Source organism: Balaenoptera ricei, chromosome 1, assembly GCF_028023285.1.
Source record: "Balaenoptera ricei isolate mBalRic1 chromosome 1, mBalRic1.hap2, whole genome shotgun sequence".
NCBI classification, from domain to species: Eukaryota; Metazoa; Chordata; class Mammalia; order Artiodactyla; family Balaenopteridae; genus Balaenoptera; species Balaenoptera ricei.
Window position 1 is genome coordinate 53,094,518 of NC_082639.1, and position 21,991 is coordinate 53,116,508.

The following is a 21,991-nucleotide window of genomic DNA, read 5'->3' on the forward strand; positions in this document are numbered from 1 at the left end:
TTGCTAGTACATATATAGAAATACAATTGATTTTCATATATTTCTATATTGACCTTGTATCCTATAATCATGCTTAACTAACTTATTAGTTGTAGTAGTTTTTATTGATATCTTAGCATTTTCTAGAGGTAAACAATCGTGTCATCTGTGTATAGGGAGTTTTATTTCTTCCTTTTCAATCTTTATGATCTTTTATTTTTCCTTCTTTACTTCCTGCCTGCCTTCTTCCCTCCTCTTCCCCCACCCCCTCCTCCTCTTTTTCCTTTTTAAATCACAATTTGACATTGTTTTTTTGTCAATTACTTTTTCTGCACCTATTTAACTTATTTGTATATGTTTTAAAATGATATTTAAATGTAACACAAAAGGACACTGACTTGTGGGATAGTCAAAACTCTTTACCATAATATTCAAAGTCTTTCAAAAGATATCTTTAACCTACCTTTCCAGCTTCTGCCACTACTTCATCATTCTGTGATCCCACTACATTGAACCGTTTAAATAAGTTCTCAGTACAGATGTGCATTTCTCTCATTCCATTCTTTTGCCATGTATTTTATTCAGTATACTTTGGCATTTTTAAGACCTAGCTCAACTGTTTTGGCATAAGTTTACAGAATTATTTTTGTTATTATCCTAAATAAAAATCGCCTGCCAATGAAGGGGACAAGGGTTCGAGCCCTGGTCTGGAAAGATCCCACATGCCGCAGAGCAACTAAGCCTGTGTGCCACAACTACTGAGCCTGCGCTCTAGAGCCCATGAGCCACAGCTACTGAGCCTGCGTGCTGCAACTACTGAAGCCCGCGCACCTAGAGCCCGTGCTCTGCAACAAGAGAAGCCACCACAATGAGAAGCCCACGTACTGCAACAAAGAGTAGCCCCTGCTTGCCACAGCTAGAGGAAGCCCATGCGCAGCAACAAAGACCCAACACAGCCAAAAATAAATAAATAAATAAAATTTTAAAAAAGAAAAAAAAAACCTTTAGATCTGATATCTCTTCTTAATATAGAGGGTTATTCTTTTAATGTTTTTTAACTTTAGGTAATTGGCTTGAAATTCAATGGTAAAGATTACAGAATGGAAAAACAGATATTATTAGTTATTATTTGTTGAAAATGTACTTTTTTTTTTATGAAAGATGGCTTCTAATACTAGATATATTTTTAAGTAACTATCTTTCTTGTATAAGTCCCTTAATCTCTCTGATCATCACTTAGCTAGAAGGAGAGTCAATAATATCGTCGAGAACCTTTCAAACTTAATGGTTTGTGATTCTGGGATCTAAATTTTTGCTTCTTAAATTTCAGCATATAATTTAGCCTAAGGTATTTCTTATCTCTATTCTGGGGAACATAAAAGCTGTAAATCCCTTCTCAAAAATTTTGCAAAATAAATCTCTTTAACTATGTAAGTTGCTCTCAACCGAGGTTGTGTATCAGAATCACGGGACGGTTTCACCTAAATAACAGCCCTTCACCCCAGCTTACTAGATGAGAATCTCTGATGTTGAAGGCCTAGGTGTGCTTTTTGTAAGTTACCTAATTGATATATGATATAAATGTAATCAGGAGTCTAGATGTGAATTTTTGCTCTTCTTACAGAACATTGACAAAAATACCAGGAGCCTCTGTAACCTTACTGTAGAAAATATAACCATTTGCTCCTCAGTTCAGATTCCACACCAGTTGCATGAAATTAAATGGTGTACTCAGCGATGGAACTAGCAATTTCGACAACCAATTCAAGTAGCATTGAATGTGTCCTTGAATCTGCAAAGGACAAAGGAGAGATCCCTACATGGTCCATAGTACTTCCTGCCCTTCATTTTGAGTCTCTGTCTCCATCCATTTATTCTAAATGCCAAGAGAAGCAGGACTGATCTAGACATAGGGGCTGTGGCTGGAAAAATGAGGACAGGAGAGTAGGATGATTTCTCAGCTGAAGGATCAAAATTTTGCACAATATTTAAATATAATTTAAAATTATTTTGACTAAATTTTATTGCCCATCCTTGTTTCTGGCTATGAGTCAAAAGTATTAGGTTAGCAAATATTAAAAAATAGAAAAAATTCTAATGGATTCCCTAACATACTGAGTTGTTATAAAGGTGTTGCTTCTTATTGTTGTTTTTCTCTTTTTTAACTTAGAGAAACTTAACTTTTTTACATGTTTTTAAAGTAACATGTAATCATAAAAAATTGTAATTGTACAGGTAAAAGTAATAATCTTCCCTCTTTTTCCTCTGTAGTACTACTTACTCCTCCAGAAGAAACCACTGTCAGTTCACCATCCTTCCTACTGGTCTCATGCATGGTCATACACATTTGTGCAAATATAAATTTTATAGTTAATAACCACAAATAGAATTGTATTGTACATACCTTTTTTAATGAATGATGTATCATTTTCCATATCAGTACAAATAATACTATAACATACTGGTGTATATGTCTTTGTGCAACTCCTGTGGCATTAATATATCAAATCATCTTTCTTTAGTGTTATACAAATTTTCCACCCCACTTCCAGTATGTAAGAGAGTGTTTCCCAGCCCCCAAAGCTGGCAAAACATTGAATATAATCAGACCTTAGCCAACCTGCCAGGTGCAGTTTTTTTCATTGAAACCATTCCTCACACATATATCATACATATACACATAAGGAAGTGACTGAGAAGATAGTCCTATACTCTGGTGAGGCAGAGTTTTTAAAGTTGACACTTGAACTGGATTTTTCTAGGCCTTCACCACTGTACAGAGTTTGGAATGAGAATTGGATGCTGGGAATTATTTTGGACAAGGAGGGAGGTGGTTGGGGATGGGATATGGGTGATTAAGATGAGTATTAAGTGAAATAGCAGGAGTCCCATGGCATCAGGTTGAATATACATTTGACTCATACCAAAGGCTGCATCCTTACTGGAAAGAGGCTTTGGGATCGGAAGACTTGAGTTTGGATTCTGACTCTGCCACTACCTCACCTAGAAACCTTGCACTAGTTACTGAGCTTGTGAGTCTCAGTGTCCTCGTTAAAAAAGTACAGGAGCACCTATCTTGCCTACCTGTCACGCTGAGCAGTGTGGCAGTGCTGGGCTCTTTATGAGGTATGCTTCAAAAGCGATAAAATGTGTATGAGGGAATCCTGCCTCTACAGAACTGATTCGCTGATGACATTTGTGTTTAAAAAACAAAAAAAAACAAAAAAGAAAAGAGAAACTGTGGCTTGAAGGAGGAGAGTTGGGGACTTTGATAAGGTCCTTTGATGACCGATTTTGTGGCTGTCTGTAGACGCAGCAAGAAAAATGTTTTGAAGTCAAGAGAAAAAAATTCTGGTAGCAGAGGGAATTGGAGTAGAGTGCTAACCAGATCATTTGTTTGAAAGAAGCAACTATTAATCTGGGCCTTACTAGTTTAGGGGAAGTCTTTACTCTTAGTATGTATCGATGTTCTTAGAAAAGGAATTCCAGGTCACTATTCACCTGAGATCCTATTTACTTACTTGAGTAACAATACCATTAATAGAGATAGGCTGTAATGCCTCAACCTCCTAGGAAAGCATGATTCCTCTGCAATATTAATGAGCTGTTCAGGGGTAGATTATACTTATGACTCCATTCACTTATTCCTTTCTATTCCCTGCATGTAATAGGAAACTATCCACAGACACCCTACTTCAGTTGGTCAAGTGAGCCAACCTATAGCAGCAGTTGGGGCTATTTCCACAGAAACACTAAGAATCAGAGCAACACAAAAACATATTTCTCTGCTCACTTCCTTGGAGTTGATATTTTTCAATAGTGTCAGGGTTTAGAATTCAAAGGAATATCTTACTATTTTCCTAATATATCAAATTTGGAGAGATGTGAGCTGCATACTATTACTTTGCCTTCAGAAGGTATTTCAATTTAATTCGTTTTGTTTGAGAGAAAACAAATCTCTCACACTTAAGCCTTGTAAATTAATGTGTTCCTTTGGGAACATTGCATTTCACAAGAAATAAATGAAGTTGCAGAAGACATTATTTCAACACTGTGTTTATTAAATTTAGTTCTTAAAACCTCTTTTGCCCAACTATTAAGTTATTAGAGGTTGAATTATATTATTTTGTCTTTTGAGAAAAAAATTAATGTGAAAATTTATCCAGAAATACCTTTTGGTTATAGTGAAATTTTGTTTTCATGTGAGTTTCAGTCATCTTCCCTGTTCCATCTCTGCCTTGGTGCCTCTTTCTTCCCTTCAGTTCTCCCATGTGCAGAACTGAAGGCAGTGGTTTGGAAAGTGAGGATTGTTCTTCATGGGGGCTGGTGCCCAAGATTTTTGGAAAGGGAAAATATTCTACAAAGTCTTCTTTGAACAGGATCTGGGTATCTTTATTCTGTTACTCTATACTCTGCCCCCCAAAGCTATACCTGTGGTTCCTAGGAAGAGACCTGCAGTTCCCTACCTATGTATCTTTTTTTTTTTAATTTAATTTTATTTATTTTTTTGTACAGCAGGTTCTTATTAGTTATCCATTTTATACGTATTAGTGTATACATGTCAATCCCAATCCCCCAATTCATCACACACACACACCCCCTGCCACTTTCCCCCCCTTGGTGTCCGAACGTTTGTTCTCTACATCTGTGTCTCAATTTCTGACCTGCAAACCAGTTCACCTGTACTATTTTTCTAGGTTCCACATACATGCCTTAATATACGATATTTGTTTTTCCCTTTCTGACTTACTTCACTCTGTATGACAGTCTCTAGATCCATCCACGTCTCTACAAATGACTCAATTTCATTCCTTTTTATGGCTGAGCAATATTCCGTTATATATAGGTACCACATCTTCTTTATCCATTTGTCTCTCGATGGGCATTTAGGTTGCTTCCATGACCTGGCTATTGTAAATAGTGCTGCAATGAACATTGGGGTGCATATGTCTTCTTGAATTATGGTTTTCTCTGGGTATATGCCCGGTAGTGGGATGGCTGGGTCATATGGTAATTCTATTTTTAGGTTTTTTTTTTAATTTTTTTTTATTTATTTATTTTCGGCTGTGATGGGCCTTCGTTTCTGTGTGAGGGCTTTCTCTAGTTGCGGCAAGCGGGGGCCACTCTTCATCGCGGTGCGCGGGCCTCTCACTGTCGTGGCCTCTCCCGTTACGGAGCACAGGCTCCAGACGTGCAGGCTCAGTAGTTGTGGCTCATGGGCTTAGTTGCTCCGCGGCATGTGGGATCTTCCCAGACCAGGGCTCGAACCCGTGTCCCCTGCATTGGCAGGCAGATTCTTAACCACTGCGCCACCAGGGAAGCCCTATTTTTAGTTTTTGAAGGAACCTCCATACTGTTCTCCATAGTGGCTGTATCAATTTACATTCCCACCAACAGTGCAAGAGGGTTCCCTTTTCTCCACACACTCTCCAGCATTTGTTGTTTGTAGATTTTCTGATGATGCCCATTCTAACTGGTGTGAGGTGATACCTCATTGTAGTTTTGATTTGCATTTCTCTAATAATTAGTGACATTGAGCAGCTTTTCATGTGCTTCTTGGCCGTCTGTATGTCTTCTTTGGAGAAATGTCTATTTAGGTCTTCTGCCCATTTTTGGATTGAGTTGTTTGTTTTTTGAATATTGAGCTGCATGAGCTGTTTATATATTTTGGAGATTAATCCTTTGTCCGTTGATTCGTTCGCAAATACTTTCTCCCATTCTGAGGGTTGTCTTTTCGTCTTGTTTATAGTTTCCTTTGCTGTGCAAAAGCTTTTAAGTTTCATTAGGTCCCATTTGTTTATTTTTGTTTTTATTTCCATTACTCTAGGAGGTGGATGAAAAAAGATCTTGCTGTGTGATTTATGTCAAAGACTGTTCTTCCTTTGTTTTCTGCTAAGAGTTTTATAGTGTCCGGTCTTACATTTAGGTCTCTAATCCATTTTGAGTTTATTTTTGTATATGGTGTTAGGGAGTGTTCTAATTTCATTCTTTTACATGTAGCTGTCCAGTTTTCCCAGCACCACTTATTGAAGAGACTGTCTTTTCTCCATTGTATATCCTTGCCTCCTTTGTCATAGATGAGTTGACCATAGGTGCGTGGGTTTATCTCTGGGCTTTCTATCTTGTTCCATTGGTCTATATTTCTGTTTTTGTGCCAGTACCATATTGTCTTGATTACTGTAGCTTTGTAGTATAGTCTGAAGTCAGGGAGTCTGATTCCTCCAGCTCCGTTTTTTTCCCTCAAGACCGCTTTGGCTGTTTGGGGTCTTTTTTGTCTCCATACATATTTTAAGATTTTTTGTTCTAGTTCTGTAAAAAATGCCATTGGTAATTTGATAGGGATTGCATTGAATCTGTAGATTGCTTTGGGTAGTATAGTCATTTTCACAATATTGTTTCTTCCAATCCAAGAACATGGTATATCTCTCCATCTGTTGGTATCATCTTTAATTTCTTTCATCAGTGTCTTATAGTTTTCTGCATACAGGTCTTTTGTCTCCCTAGGTAGGTTTATTCCTAGGTATTTTATTCTTTTTGTTGCAGTGGTAAATGGGAATGTTTCCTTAATTTCTCTTTCAGATTTTTCGTCATTAGTGTATAGGAATGCAAGAGATTTCTGTGCATTAATTTTGTATCCTGCAACTTTACCAAATTCATTGATTAGCTCTAGTAGTTTTCTGGTAGCATCTTTAGGATTCTCTATGTATAGTATCATATCATCTGCAAACATGACAGTTTTACTTCTTCTTTTCCAATTTGTATTCCTTTTATTTCTTTTTCTTCTCTGATTGCTGTGGCTAGGACTTCCAAAACTATGTTGAATAATAGTGGTGAGAGTGGACACCCTTGTCTTGTTCCTGATCTTAGAGGAAATGGTTTCTGTATTTCACCATTGAGAATGATGTTTGCAGTGGGTTTGTCATATATGGCCTTTATTATGTTGAGGTAGGTTCCCTCTATGCCCACTTTCTGGAGAGTTTTTATCATAAATGGGTGTTGAATTTTGTCAAAAGCTTTTTTTGCATCTATTGAGATGATCATATGGTTTTACTTCTTCAGTTTGTTAATATGGTGTGTCACATTGATTGGTTTGCATATATCGAAAAATCCATGCATCCCTGGGGTAAATCCCACTTGATCATGGTGTATGATCCTTTTGATGTGTTGTTGGATTCTGTTTGCTAGTATATTGTTGAGGATTTTTGCATCTATTTTTATCAGTGATATTGGTATGTAATTTTCTTTTTTTGTAGTATCTTTGTCTGGTTTTGTTATCATGGTGATCGTGGACTTGTAGAATGAGTTTGGGAGTGTTCCTTCTGCAATTTTTTGGAAGAGTTTGAGAAGGATGGGTGTTAGCTCATCTCTAAATGTTTGATAGAATTCACCTGTGAAGCCATCTGGTCCTGGACTTTTCTTTGTTGGAAGATTTTTCATCACAGTTTCAATTTCATTACTTGTGATTGGTCTGTTCATATTTTCTATTTCTTCCTGGTTCAGTCTTGGAAGGTTATACCTTTATAAGAATTTGTCCATTTCTTCCAGGTTGTCCATTTTATTGGCGTAGAGTTGCTTGTCGTAGTCTCAGGATGCTTTATATTTCTGCGGCGTCTGTTGTAACTTCTTCTTTTTCATTTCTAATTTTATTGATTTGAGTCCTCTCCCTCTTTTTCCTGATGAGTCTGGCTAATAGTTTATCAATTTTGTTTATCTTCTCAAAGAACCAGCTTTTAGTTTTATTGATCTTTGCTATTGTTTTCTTTGTTTCTATTTCATTTATTTCTGCTCTGATCTTTATGATTTCTTTCCTTCTACTAACTTTGGGTTTTGTTTGTTCTTCTTTCTCTAGTTCCTTTAGGTGTAAGGTTAGATTGTTTACTTGAGATTTTTCTTGTTTCTTGAGGTAGGCTTGTATAGCTATAAACTTCCCTCTTAGAACTGCTTTTGCTGCATCCCATAGGTTTTGGATCACCGTGTTTCATTGTCATTTGCCTCTAGGTAATTTTTTATTTCCTCTTTGATTTCTTCCATGATCTCTTGGTTATTTCGTAATGTATTTTTTAGCCTCCATGTGTTTGTGTTTTTTACTTTTTTTCCCCTGTAGTTGATTTCTAATCTCATAGTGTTGTGGTGAGAAAAGATGCTTGATATGATTTCAGTTTTCTTAAATTTAGTGAGGCTTGATTTGTGACACAAGATTTGATCTATCCTGGAGAATGTTCCATGCGCACTTGAGAAGAAATTGTAATCTGCTGTTTTTGGATGGAGTGTCCTATAAATATCAATTAAATCTATCTGGTCTATTGTGTCATTTAAAGCTTCTGTTTCCTTAGTAATTTTCTGTTTGGATGATCTGTCCATTGGTGTAAGTGAGGTGTTAAAGTCCCCCACTATCATTGTGTTACTGTTGATTTCCTCTTTTAGAGCTGTTAGCAGTTGCTTATGTATTGAGGTGCTCCTATGTTGGGTGCATTTATATTTATAATTGTTATATCTTCTTTTTGGATTGATCCCTTGATCATTATGTAGTGTCCTTCCTTGTCTCTTGTAACATTGTTTATTTTAAAGTCTATTTTTTAAAATTAATTAATTTATTTATTTATTTATTTTTGGCTGTGTTGGGTCTTCGTTTCTGTGCAAGGGTTTTCTCTAGTTGCAGCAAGCGGGAGCCACTCTTCATCGCGGTGTGCGGGCCTCTCACTGTCGTGGCCTCTGTTGTTGCAGAGCACAGGCTCCAGACACACAGGCTCAGTAGTTGTGGCTCACAGGCCTAGTTGCTCCGCGGCATGTGGGATCTTCCCAGACCAGGGCTCGAACCCGTGTCCCCTGCATTAGCAGGCAGATTCTCAACCACTGCGCCACCAGGGAAGCCCCCAGCTTTCTTTTGATTTCCATTTGCATGGAATATCTTTTTCCATCCCCTCACTTTCAGTCTGTATGTGTCCCTAGGTCTGAAGTGGTTCTCTTGTAGACAGCATATATATGTGTCTTGTTTTTGTATCCATTCAGTGAGCCTGTGTCTTTTGGTTGGAGCATTTAATCTATTCACATTTAAGGTAATTATCAATATGTATGTTTCTGTTACCATTTTCTTAATTGTTTTGGGTTTGTTTTTGTAGGTTCTTTTCTTCTGTTGTGTTTCCCACTTAGAGAAGTTCCTTTAACATTTGTTGTAGAGCTGGTTTGGTGGTGCTGAATTCTTTTAGCTTTTGCTTGTCTGTACAGCTTTTGATTTCTTCATCGAATCTGAATGAGATCCTTGCCGAGTTGAGTAATCTTGGTTGTAGGTTCTTCCCTTTCATCACTTTAAGAATATCATGCCACTCCCTTCTGGCTTGTACAGTTTCTGCTGAGAAATCAGCTGTTAACCTTATGGGAGTTCCCTTGTAAATTATTTGTCATTTTTCCCTTGCTGCTTTCAATAATTTTTCTTTGTCTTTAAATTTTGCCAATTTGATTACTATGTGTCTTGGCATGTTTCTCCTTGGGTTTATCCTGTATGGGACTCTCTGCACTTCCTGGACTTGGGTGGCTATTTCCTTTCCCATATTAGGGACATTTTCAACTATAATCTCTTCCAGTATTTTCTCTGGTCCTTTCTCTCTCTCTTTTCCTTCTGGGACCACTCTAATGCAAATGTTGTTGCATTTAATGTTGTCCCAGAGGTCTCTTAGGCTGTCTTCATTTCTTTTCATTCTTTTTTCTTTATTCTGTTCCGCAGCAGTGAATTCCACCCTTCTGTCTTCCAGGTCATTTATCCGTCCTTCTGCCTCAGTTATTCTGCTATTGATTCCTTCTAGTGTAGTTTTCATTTCAGTTATTGTATTGTTCATCTCTGTTTGTTTGTTCTTTAATTCTTCTAGGTCTTTGTTAAACATTTCTTGCATCTTCTCGATCTTTGTCTCCATTCTTTTTCCGAGGTCCTGGATCATCTTGACTATCGTTTTTCTGAATTCTTTTTCTGGAAGCTTGCCTATCTCCACTTCATTTCATTGTTTTTCTAGGGTTTTATCTTGTTCCTTCATCTGTTACATAGCCCTCTGCCTTTTCATCTTGTCTATCCTTCTGTGAATGTGGTTTTTGTTCCATGGGCTGCAGGATTGTAGTTCCTCTTGCTTCTGCTGTCTGACCTCTGGTGGATGAGGCTATCTAAGAGTCTTGTGCAAGTTTCTTGATGGGAGGGACTGGTGGTGGGTAGATCTGGCTGTTGCTCTGTACATATCTTTTCATATATGAAAATAGCTTTTCCCCAGTCCTGGTGCCCTTCCTGCCACTCAGTTAACTCTGTGCCTGCTAAGCTCTTTCTACTCCTCAATACCCACCCACCCATCTCCAAGAAGAGATGATCACCTCTTGCTTTAGGCCTACATCCATCATACAGCAATGCAGTTATTTGTTTTTAAGACTGTGTCACTTATTAGAGTTCCAGGTGCTTGAGTGCAGGAACCAAATCTGACTAAATAAAAGTAATACCAGTAAAGTGACTTTCAGAGAATGGGTATCTGGAACATAGTTGGTGCTCAGTACATGGCAGCTGTGGTGATGATGGTAATGAAAATTCCTGTTTCCTCATCAGTTGCACAATGACTGCTGAATAAGTGAATAAATTGATAGATATAACACATAGCTATTATACTTTTATTGGAATATTTCTTGGTCTGGGGATTCTATTTTGTGAGGCCCTGTTAAGTGGGTTTAAAATTGCATAGGATTAAAAATAAGTTACTTACCCTATGGCTTGGCTTTCCCCCTCCATCCCCATATCCTTAATAATGGTTTTCAGTTATTAATAGGACAGGCTTTTGGACTTAAACAGATTTGGTTATAAATACTGGCTCTAAATATATTGGTCAAATTCCTTAAACTCATTAATCCCCAATTTCTCCATCTGTATAATGAGGTAATAATGCATTCCTCCACTGATTTGTGTGAAATAATGTATTTAAGACATATGTGTATGTTTGTGTGTAGTGTATATGCCTTGTATGTTGTGAGCATTTATAAATGGTATTGTTGCAAAGTAGTTATAAAATATCAATATAAAAAAAAACAAAGTGGAAATCACCTTAAATCCCACCAGAGATACCATCATTGTTGATATTTAGTAGAGATGCTCATAGAGCTTTCTTTAGACTCTGACAGAAACTTTTACCTAAATGAAAACAACGTGATAAATAGATTACATGGTATTTTGTCACTTACTTTTTCACTCAATAATGATATCTTTTTACAGCAATGGATTTAGATCTATATCATCCTCCTTCACCTTTTAATGGCACAGTTTTCCATTTATCGATGTATAATGACAAATATAATAAACCTTTTGTTGATGAATGTGTAGTTTTTTCTATTTTTTTCCGTTATAAGTTATAGCCATGATAGGCATTTTGACACCTTGATTTTTAATCTTTTTAGGATAAATTCTTAGAAATGGAATTGTAAGAAGTGGAATTGTAATTAAGTTTTTTTTTTTTTGGTTGCATTGTGTCTTTGTTGCTGCTCGTGGGCTTTCTCTAGTTGCCGTGAGTGGGGGCTACTCTTCGTTGAGGTGCGTGGGCTTCTCATTGTGGTGGCTTCTCTTGTTGCGGAGCACGGGCTCTAGGCACGTGGGCTCAGTAGTTGTGGGTCGCGGGCTCTAGAGTGCAGGGTCAGTAGTTGTGGCGCATGGGCTTAGTTGCTCCGTGGCATGTGGGATCTTCCCGGACCAGGGCTCGAACCCATGTCCCCTGCATTTGCAGGAGGATTCTTAACCACTGCACCACCAGGGAAGTCCTTGGAATTGTTAGGTTAAAAATTAAACTGTAAGAAGATCCATCAAGTTATAAACACTTATGATTTGTTTGTTTTTCTCTACATGTGTGTTATAGTCAGTGAGAGAGTTCATTTTAGAAAAAAGTTAACCTGTATATTCTAATGTCTTGAAATGTAAAGTTTAGAATATATTTAAAAGTGAATTAGGGAGGACTCTCAGATTTCATCCACAATTTCAGTTACCTGAATTCTAACTCAATTTTTTAATAATAATTTATTACTGTTCATAATAAATCATCCTATTTAATAAAAGCATGGGCAAATGGTGTGTTTTTGAGCATAATATATTTTAACATGATATTCAAACCTCAGGCAAATCTGTTGCTTGAACTAAATTTTAATTTTTGTGTAATTAATATTTCTAATCCAAGCTTAAGTTAATTAACTTTTACTTCCAATTTGGTACATTTTTGGGTAGATTGAACTGCTCACCAGCATAAATTTATATTCATGTTCAGTTGAACTATGGAAAATTAAGAGTAGTTGAAAAGCTACCTCTTCATGATATTTTTGAATAATTAATTTTATTGAAACAAATCTCATTAAGGACTTCTAAAGTGAAAGTTTATATACTATAACAAAAGGATTTATATCAGTTTACTTTTGCTAAATCGTTGCTGGATTAACCTAATTCTACTTCTTCTACAAATGATAAAATATTGCAGTTAAGTATTCCATCTCTGCTACCTGAATATAGAGGGTTTACCTCAAATCAGTGTTTTTTGTTTTTTGTTCCCCCCCCCTGCCCTGAGTAGCAGAAACCAACCCTTGAGGGGAAATATGGATCAAAATGAAAACCCATTATAATATGACGTAAGTTTTCCAAATACAGATGTTTCTTATTTGGAGCTATTGTCTTCAGTATCTAGAACTGCTATAAGTTGCTCCTGAATGACATTTCATTCAGTTGGAAATTCAGAACTTAGGAAAACATGAGCTAACTTACCCATGATAAAATATTAGTGTCATTTGGGACCAGGGATCATAGAGCTGAGATGGAAGTTACTGACCTTGTGGAAGATCTCAGAAAGGCCTTTTTTTGTCAGTAATCAGAAGAGGAAGCCAAACACAGATAAGAAAACCAGAATTGTAGATCGAGTATAAAAATCTCCTTCATACAGAAAGTATATAAAGCTCCTTTAAACCCCCAAAAAAGAGAGAATCTTGATGGTCCCAGTCTGTGTTGTATGTCCTCCAGCTTCAGCCTGGAGTGGCACGACAAACAATACTAACTTGGCTGTCAACCATTATGGATGGCATTTGTGATGGGAAGGTTGGAAGGACCATTCCTGGTAAAGGAAGTGGTTGTGTGCTAGCAACAATCCCCAAAGTCTCTACTACATCCTTTCTCATTTAGTAATATGGAAATCAAGATGGAGTATCATAAAATACACTTCCCATAGTCATGGCTGGGTGAACGTGGGAAAAGATATTATTTATCACCCAAACTGTGTTACTTTTGAGAGGGAGCACTATAAATAATGGGAACAACATGCGTAAACTGGACCGTCCCAGACTTAGAATATATAGTTACCCTTTAATGGAAGAATATACAGTTACCCTTTAATGGAAGAATATATGGTTACCCTTTAATGGAAGAGTTGTACATCTCAGATTTTAAGATAATAAATAGACTATTTGGGGGGAGTTGGAATAACAAGTCAGGACGAAGGATAGTTCTTCCTGCAATTATTAGATAGTATCAAAGATAAGGATATATCTAAATAATTTATTATTTTTTCTGTATATCATTGAGTTGTCTTTGAAAGGAGAAACTTTGGGCAAGCACTTAGTTTCTCTACTTCTCAGTTTACTGGAAGTAAATGGAAAATAATAATGTGTTTTCCAATCTCTAGATGATCTGAATGATCACGTATTCTGAAAGGATGAAATATTTTAACTGTTTTCCTTTGGCTTGGGTCAGAAAAAAACTTAAAAGTTAGTCAATCTTTGTCTATTTGTATAATGAAAAAAAAGTGAAATAAGTATATATTATTGTTCAGGGTGTAACTTGTTTGCTCAAAAGGAAAGGTGCAGTCTTACAGAACTGCATACTGCATTAAGGATTTCAAAAGCCTAACAGAGCTATCGGGTCTTGCCTCTATGCGTTGTGGTGAAATGCTTGATTCTGATTTGTGTATCTCAGAATTCCAGGACCTAAGATGGTAGGTGTCCAGCTCAGAGTTTATTTAATAGACACCTTTACAAAGATGACTTTAGAAATCAGCTGATTTTTATGTGCACCATACGGATGATAATACCTCTAGGTGTGCCTTAGGAAAACAGGGTTTTCAACTAATAGGTAAATCACCTTGGGCAAATTACTTAAGGTCTTGGAGTACCAGTTTCATAATCTGGTGAAAATACATAACACCTAGTTATTCTTAGATTTAACTGACATCCTGTGCATCAAGAGCTTTGCAGAGTGTTTGGCCCGGAGAAAGCACTCAGTGGCTGGTAGTTATTATTAATTAGAGTTAACCTGAAAAACTTCCAGGAGGTACAAAATGCTTTCTTTCTGTCTATACTATACTTAGAAGACGTCCTCCATCTGTTGTTTAAACAATAGTGCCCTCAGAAAACAGCACCTTCTCAGAAATAGGAAAAGTGACAGTCTGAAGTTAATTTGCATAAAATGCATCATATTCTTTCTAATTACTTACTGAATTTTCTCTGGAATGGGTTTCCTTAGAGATGAGGAAATATAAAAAACCTGCTTATGTCATTGGAAGCTATATACCTTTCATTTAAATAGTGAAATTGTTTTGTATACAATAAGATCTAAGAAAACACAAAAGAGATCTTCCTCTCCTGAAACTCAGAGGGCTGCTAATGTGTCATTTCTGAAGCCAGAAAAGAGACTTTGTCAGGGAATATTTTTATCCGGAGATCTGCATTTTTTCTTTTAGATTTAATCCAGTAAAATAAGGTTTCACTCTATCCTGAGTTTCCTGTTCTGTTCCCAGTTTTCCACTGAGTAGCAGAGTCTTTAGAGGCCCCTGATCATTGGCAGGGAGCAGCTGCCTTAGTAGTAAATGCCACAGTTGTTGGCACTGGAAAAAACATTGCCAGCAAGCAAGCTGCCTCGCCTTTCTACTGCCAGGGCCTCTGAATATTCAGAAACAGCACCAGGAAAGACATATAACTTTAGATTTACTCTTAGGTAAATTGAAATTAATGACTTGCTTTCTTCATTTGGGCTATGCTTTTTTCCTCTTAGAATAATACTGCCATGGATTCTATTCTATCAAGTTGGAGGATCACAGCTAAAAGACAGGCATATCCATAAACATGAAACAGCTCAATTTTCTATATGCTCAAGCTTTTGCTAATCAAAAAAACTTTTTTTTTTTTTTTTAAACTTCAATCACTTTGAAGGCTGGAGCCCACCTCAGAGAAAGCATACTAGCAGTTGATTAATGGAAGTGTTACTTCCATTCAGGGCTCTGTGATTCAGTGCGTCCTCACTGAGCACCACTGTATGCAAGCTGTGTATGAAAGCTGGGGAATACCAAGAAGAGGACACCAGTTCCTGCCCTCAAGGAGTTTAGCTCTGTTCAATAAATGTTATATGCCTGCATGGATGCTTTCCACCTGACAAGGGTTGACTTTACCATGTGGGTGAGATGCAAATGGGATAAGAGAAATTTTTTTAAACCTAGTGCCATAGAATTCAAAGACAAGAAGGTTTGCTAGGTCGTGGTTTAGGAAAGACTTTCTTTCAGCAGAGGCCAGGCACAGTGGGGACGATATTCACAAATAATTACCTGAGTGCCAGGCATTGGATCAAGCATAGTCCAGGCATCATCTCATTTTAAAATTGTGATTTAAACTTTCTTATTTGCAGTTCATTATCCATTAAAGAGATTGAAAACTATGGTGAGCAAAAAAGGTGATCATGCTAGACATACTATGTTGTAGCCAGGCTTTGTCACTAATACATTTTTGATATTTCTTATGTTGTTAAGTATGCTTTTTCACATCACACTTAATGACTACATGACTTTAACTATTTCCCTTATAACTAAGTTAGGTAAGAAGGTGTAAATGTAAGAAAAGTAAAACCATAAAGGTATTAGGAGAAAATATGTTATCTAGAGGGTGGGTGCTTAAAAAAAGATTTATTTTTTTAGAGCAGGAAAATTGAGAGGAAGGTAAAGAGATTTCCTATGGACCCGCCTATCCCCAAACATGCACAGCCTCCCTCATTACCAACATCCCCTTCCAGAGTGGTGCATTCGTTACAACTGATGAACCTATATTGACTCATCGTAATCACTCAAAGTCTGTAAGTTTACATTAGCACTCACTCTGGGTGTTGCAAATTCTGTAGGTTTGGACAAATGTATAATGGCATGTATCCATCATCATAGTACCATACGGAGGGTGGGCACATTTTTAAATACATCATGTTAAAAAGGCAGAAACCTTAACAGAAAAGATGAGTAGTTTTAACACATAAAAATTAAAAATCCTTTGGGTATCAAGATTACTGTAAATAAAATTTAAAGACATTATTTAATTCTCACAATAGTTTTATGAAATAGGTGCTTAGATTCCTTTTAAAGAAGAAGAAACTGAGACGCAGAGAAATGACAGTGTGGCGATCAGTGGATTTCTGGGAGATTGATTATCTTGGTGAAGAACAAAAGCTGATAAAATGAGAGGCATAGTGAAACGGTGGTTCAAGTTTAGTCTTTGCAATAGGCTTTGATATGAGTACCAGCTTTATCACTTTGAGGTGATGGATGAGCTTCATTTTAGACAGTTAAAAATATTATATTTTCATTCCATCCTTTGAAGTGTTTATTTCCAAATACTTTCTCATTATAGCTGTTATGACAAAAATGATACCTTTTCCAGATGTCTTCAAATGCAAAAGTTCAGAGACATCAAGGACAGACAAATTAGGTGCTAATTGCAGAAAGCATAATTCCTTTTTACTATCCCTTATATAGTGTACTATACTATCCCTTAAATAATAGAAATTATCAAGGCCTCAGTTAAATAGGGACAGTATGACATAGATCATTAACTACTTATTGAAGAGACAAGAGGGAAAAAGCCAAAACTGTGTGAGCTATTATCAAATGACTGAAATAAAATAAAAGATTGATTATGGCTATCATCATAGTTTAGCAGCAATTGCTCTAATATTTGACTTAAAATGGGGATGTAATATTTACGTCCTCTGGAGTAACAAAATTTATGCTATGTAATAACCTTGACACGTTTACAGCATAATATTTAATGGACACTCCAGAGCTCTGATGAATACCACAGTTTGGTCTGTTTTCTGCATTTTTTAGGAGTCTGGAAAAGCTGTAGGAAATGAAATATCTATCATAAGGTTTTTGCATCTAGCTCAACTGCTGCTGTCAAGTTTAGCAAAAGGGTCAAAAACTGTATGTTCTTTATTAACTGCATTCAAATTAGAATTTAAGAGATTTTAGCAGCTGCTTGAATTAGTGTTTGAATCTATACTGTGAAGAATGTTAAGATTTTTAGCATTAAAGAGTCCTACATCCACCTACTTAAAAATGAATGAACTTCATTTTTTAATTCCAAGTACATACACATATACTTGTATACATGTATATATACATATATATTTTCATACAAAATGTATATATATTACAATTTTACAAGTGCATTTGATTTTTTCCCCCACAGATAAACAATCAGATCCTGTATGGAAGAAGTCACCAAAATGCATCTGCCATTATTAAGACTGCCCCGTCAAAGGTCAAGCTTGTTTTCATCAGGTAGGACAGATACATCTGGTTTTCTAAAACTTAAGATCTCCTCTTGAGATGTTATAATTTGTGTAAGGCTATTTCATCTTTGGTTTGTTTAACAAAATCACTGTATTCTAAAAATATATTTCCCTTTTGTGACTGTCACTTCAAGAAAAGTATAGATTGTTTCAATTGTGAGGCGTTCTTGTTATTTACGTTTCACATGATAGAACTGGTAATTGAGGCTTGTATTTTTATTTCCATTAAAAAAAAATTCTTTCCTTCCTGATTATCCTCTTTATAAATATAATAGAATATTCTAGCTTCTCATCCTACTGTCACCATCTTTTGGTACATTTGCTGACTCATTAATGCCTTCATCAAAGAATACGCAGGAAAAAAAGAACCCAGGAAAATTTTAGGAGCTTCGTATTAAGAGTGCTGGTGAGAAATGCAGAGGGGAGGAGATGTGAGCTCTGCCGTCTGGAGTCATGTGGTCGGTCCGTTTGGGGCTCCACATTTGCCCACATCTCATCTGCTAGCTGACTGAGCCCTTTTGGCATAAATGAGTCAGAATTGGGACTCCTCATTGGTGGTGGCCATCATCAACAGTGGAAGGAAGCTTGATTCCCTGTTATTGGACTGAAATGACAGATAAGTCTGAGTTATTCTTAGGGGATGTAACTAACCCTGTATGTTAACAGTCACGCTGTTTCTTTTTGCTTTGGGCCTCAGTTATTATCTGTAAAATGGGGGCTATAAAGCACTTACCTCACTCATTGTGGTGTTTCAAAAATTAGAAATGCTTACCACAGTGTCGAGCATGGAGTAAAGGCTTGAAAAAATGTTAGCTGGTCCTTTATGATGGTGATGATCATTGTTATTCTCCCACTTCTCTATAGTTACCTGTCAGTAAGACCCGTCCACTCCCAGGAGATGGCTGGGATTAAGGGGGAGTTTTATTCCCAGATATGGGCACTAATGTAGGTGATTGAAATATTCCTTCCTATGCCATCACTTCAGCCTCACAGGCGTTGCTGCTTTGCTCCTGGAGAAATCCTACATTGATGCCCTTTTCTCTTGCTCAGTAACACTTTCTGGATTTCCAGGGGATTTTACTCTTGTTTCTAGGGGGGGAAACCTTCCTCCTTCTCATCTGTCTTTGTGTATTTATTAAGACGACCACCTCTGGCTTACTCACCTTGAAGTCCTCTGTTAGACACCAATCTCTTTTTTGGGGTTTCTTGGCCCTTGCTGTTGCCAGAGGTTACAAAATTAGAGTTAGATGATGAAAACATGAACAGACTTGAGGAAAGGTCAGCCCCTCAAAAATTTAAGATGTCCATCAAGAGAAGTGCATACAAGTAAAGAGGTGAAGCCATTTAGGCTTTAGAACTTTGTGTAAAGCTGTGTGAGGATCACATGAGAAGACGTTATATAGCACTCAGTAGAGTCTGAACATCAGTGCTTGGCACATGGTGGCGACTGCTGCAAGGGACATTATTAATGATTAACATTACTGTTACCTCTTCAGCATTTGTGGGGCCTTTATTACTCATGCTGGGTCATCCCATTTTAAAGGGAGCAAAAGAAAATTGAGTAGGATCCAGAAGAAGTCATTTAATGCAATTAAGTAGTTGGGAAATAGAACCCCCCTCCTTCAAGAAAGAAAGGTTAAACGAACTGAAATTATTTAGAGTACAGAAGAGAAAGCTGAGTAGAATTTTAATAATAGTAATATACTCCCATTAATTTAGTGTCTGCTGGTTTCAATTTTGATTGTTCAGAAGGGATCAGAATCAAGAAAAAAATTTGTTCAGGAAATTAATGGTGTAAGCATGACTGAGGATGCTGCTGAATACTTATTTACTGGAAGTGATTTTAAGCAATTTAGAAGGATCAAACTACATTCAAAATATGTCATCTAATTATGAACCTTTCTTACATGGTCATTAAATTATAGTGCCTAGCACATAGTGGGCATTCAGAAAGCTTTACTGAATAAATTTCCTTTCAGCTCCTACTGAGCAATCCAGATTATTTATTCTCCAAAGGCAACAATCATAGTAAGTTAGTCTGACTTATTTTGTGGATTCAAAAATGCATATAGACATATAACTCATATCTTACAAAATTCCTCATACTTTAGTCCCTCTCCCTACTGCTTTCTCAAATAATCTAACTTAGGAAGATTTTCTATATCTTCTTTTATAGGGAGAAAAATGATGTGGGCTTGATTCTGAACAATCTAGTCATACCCACTTTTAGACTATCTAAAGGGAAATGAGCTTGAATTGTATCAAGAGAGATGTACACACTGCTTACAACCTTTTGTTTTATTCAATAGATATGTATCTAATAATTTGTGTGCCAGCATTTTATTAATTAATTAATGCTTCAGTTTCCATAGGGAAGGAACTAGTCATTTGACTAAGAACTCTTACCTAAAGTCATTTGACTAAGAACTCTTACCTTGTTTTCTAAAACAAGACTGAACTCTAAGGCTTAGTGATTAAAAAAAGAAACCACAGTTCACCCTGCCTGGGCTTGAAACCTACTCTGTGATATCCCAGCTTTGTGAGCTTAGTCAGTTTCCTGAGCTTTAGTATGGGGATAATATAGCTATCTCTATATTTATAATGTATTTATACATGTCTAATGTATTTATACATGTAAATTGCCTGGCAATATGGACTCAACAATGGTGGCTGCTATAGTGATGAAGATGATGGTGATGATGTTGATGGCAGAAAAAGGCGGGGAGGGAGGGAGGTCAGAGGTCAAAGAGAAGGAAAGAAGTAGTTAGGGAGAAAGGAGGAGGGGTAAAAAAAAGAACCACTTCTCATATATACTTTGTCTAATTCCAGCATCTTGACTATTTGTTGAGTGAAGCGCATTCACAGTTTTAGAATGCTTTAATTAACATCATAATGATTAAGCACTGGAAGAGATAGCTACGGACATTATATACAACCATTTCTGGTAAATGTTAGAATAAGAGACAAGGACACAGCCTGCCTAAAATGTCTTTTATTTCCCTGTCTGCTGTTGTTGGGCTGCTGCTGCTTCTGCTTGTTTCTTCTCCGTGGTCTTCTTTTTTTAATGATGACCTGATACTCTAACAAGGAGTAGAACGCTCTTTAATTGAGGATTGTGTAAAGAGAAATCTAATTAACATCAATTAATCCCCATGTCAATAAAATGTATTATAATAGATTTTACTGAAGTAAGTAATATCAAGTAGGGTCGGAATTTAAAGCACTTAAGGAAATCAAAAAAGAAAATATTGTGTTGCTCATCAGCTCTGTACATCACCAATAAGGGTATCATGGTAGATTGATGTCCTATTCGTGTGTAGTAACCTGTGCATTTTAGGTGCTATCCAGCACATCATCCTCGCTTCTTCAGGCTAATTGTCTAGTTCATTAATCATTTAGATACATCTTTCAGACTCTGCCTATAAATTACCTCTTTCAGGCTATTGTTACAAGAACTCTAATTTTGCCTATTTTGGAACCAAATCCTGAAACAATTAAATATTGATTTGTTACCAAGTTTCAGGAAGTTAGCACTTAAATCATCTCAGTACAACAGATGCAATTATACTTTTCTTTAAAACGGCATAACTTGCTTTGTGTGATACAATGTTACTTTAAAAACTGATTTTTATAAATTGTATTTCTTTGATTAGTGCTTCTATTTGGCAGTATTTCCTTCCTTAGTTGAAATTATTGATTCCCTGTGCATTTCCATTATACGGAAAATTTTGGCTTTTATACCTGAGCAACTCTTTTTCAAATTTATTGACAGTTGACATAAAAATGGGAACTGGCCACAGGTTTGGGAGAATGATTAGTAGTAATCACAGAAAGCTGTTAAAATATGCTGCAGGCAACATTTTAATTAACTAGGGTCTTTAGTCTGTAGTGATGTGCATTTGTGTGATCAGGTCCTTATATTCTTTTAACACTTGTCTTTATTCATATACTAATTGATCTATAATTCACAAGAGGGGTCTGTGAGTCATCAAGGAAAATTAGCAAGTTGCTGCTGTGTATACATGACTTACATAATCACTTTTTGCCCTTTTCTCCCCACATTGCTAGATTTCGGACAATCCTGTAATCATGTAATTGTGCCCAATGGCACATGTAGACTCTGGTATACTAAATTATTCTACTCTAGATCATCTAGATGTATATTACAATCTGGGGGCTTACTGTGTACCACACACTCAATTCTGTGAGTTTTCCTATTCCACATGATCCCCTCTACACAAGCACTCCAATTTCAGTACAGGAGGAACACTGTATTAGTACGATGAAGAATGAATTGCTGTATTTGGCAGTGCAGGGATCCAAGAAGATTAATGATCTCGCCTGCAGCTCTTGTCATACCTTCCCCCACTATCGAAAATTAAATGTCATGTATAACAACTCACTCTCCATTACTTAATTACATGT

General features: G+C 36.6%; 1 protein-coding gene across 12 annotated transcripts in view; it reads left to right on the plus strand.

Moving 5' to 3' along the window:
• The window catches only part of PATJ (PATJ crumbs cell polarity complex component), a 352,223-nt gene that overhangs the window by 215,772 nt on the left and 114,460 nt on the right, over positions 1-21,991 (plus strand). For all 12 annotated transcript variants that reach the window (XM_059923762.1, XM_059923772.1, XM_059923791.1 and 9 more), the window contains one exon: positions 17,464-17,555. In XM_059923762.1, coding sequence (XP_059779745.1) covers positions 17,464-17,555 — 92 coding nt within the window. The remainder of the gene's footprint in view (positions 1-17,463; positions 17,556-21,991) is intronic.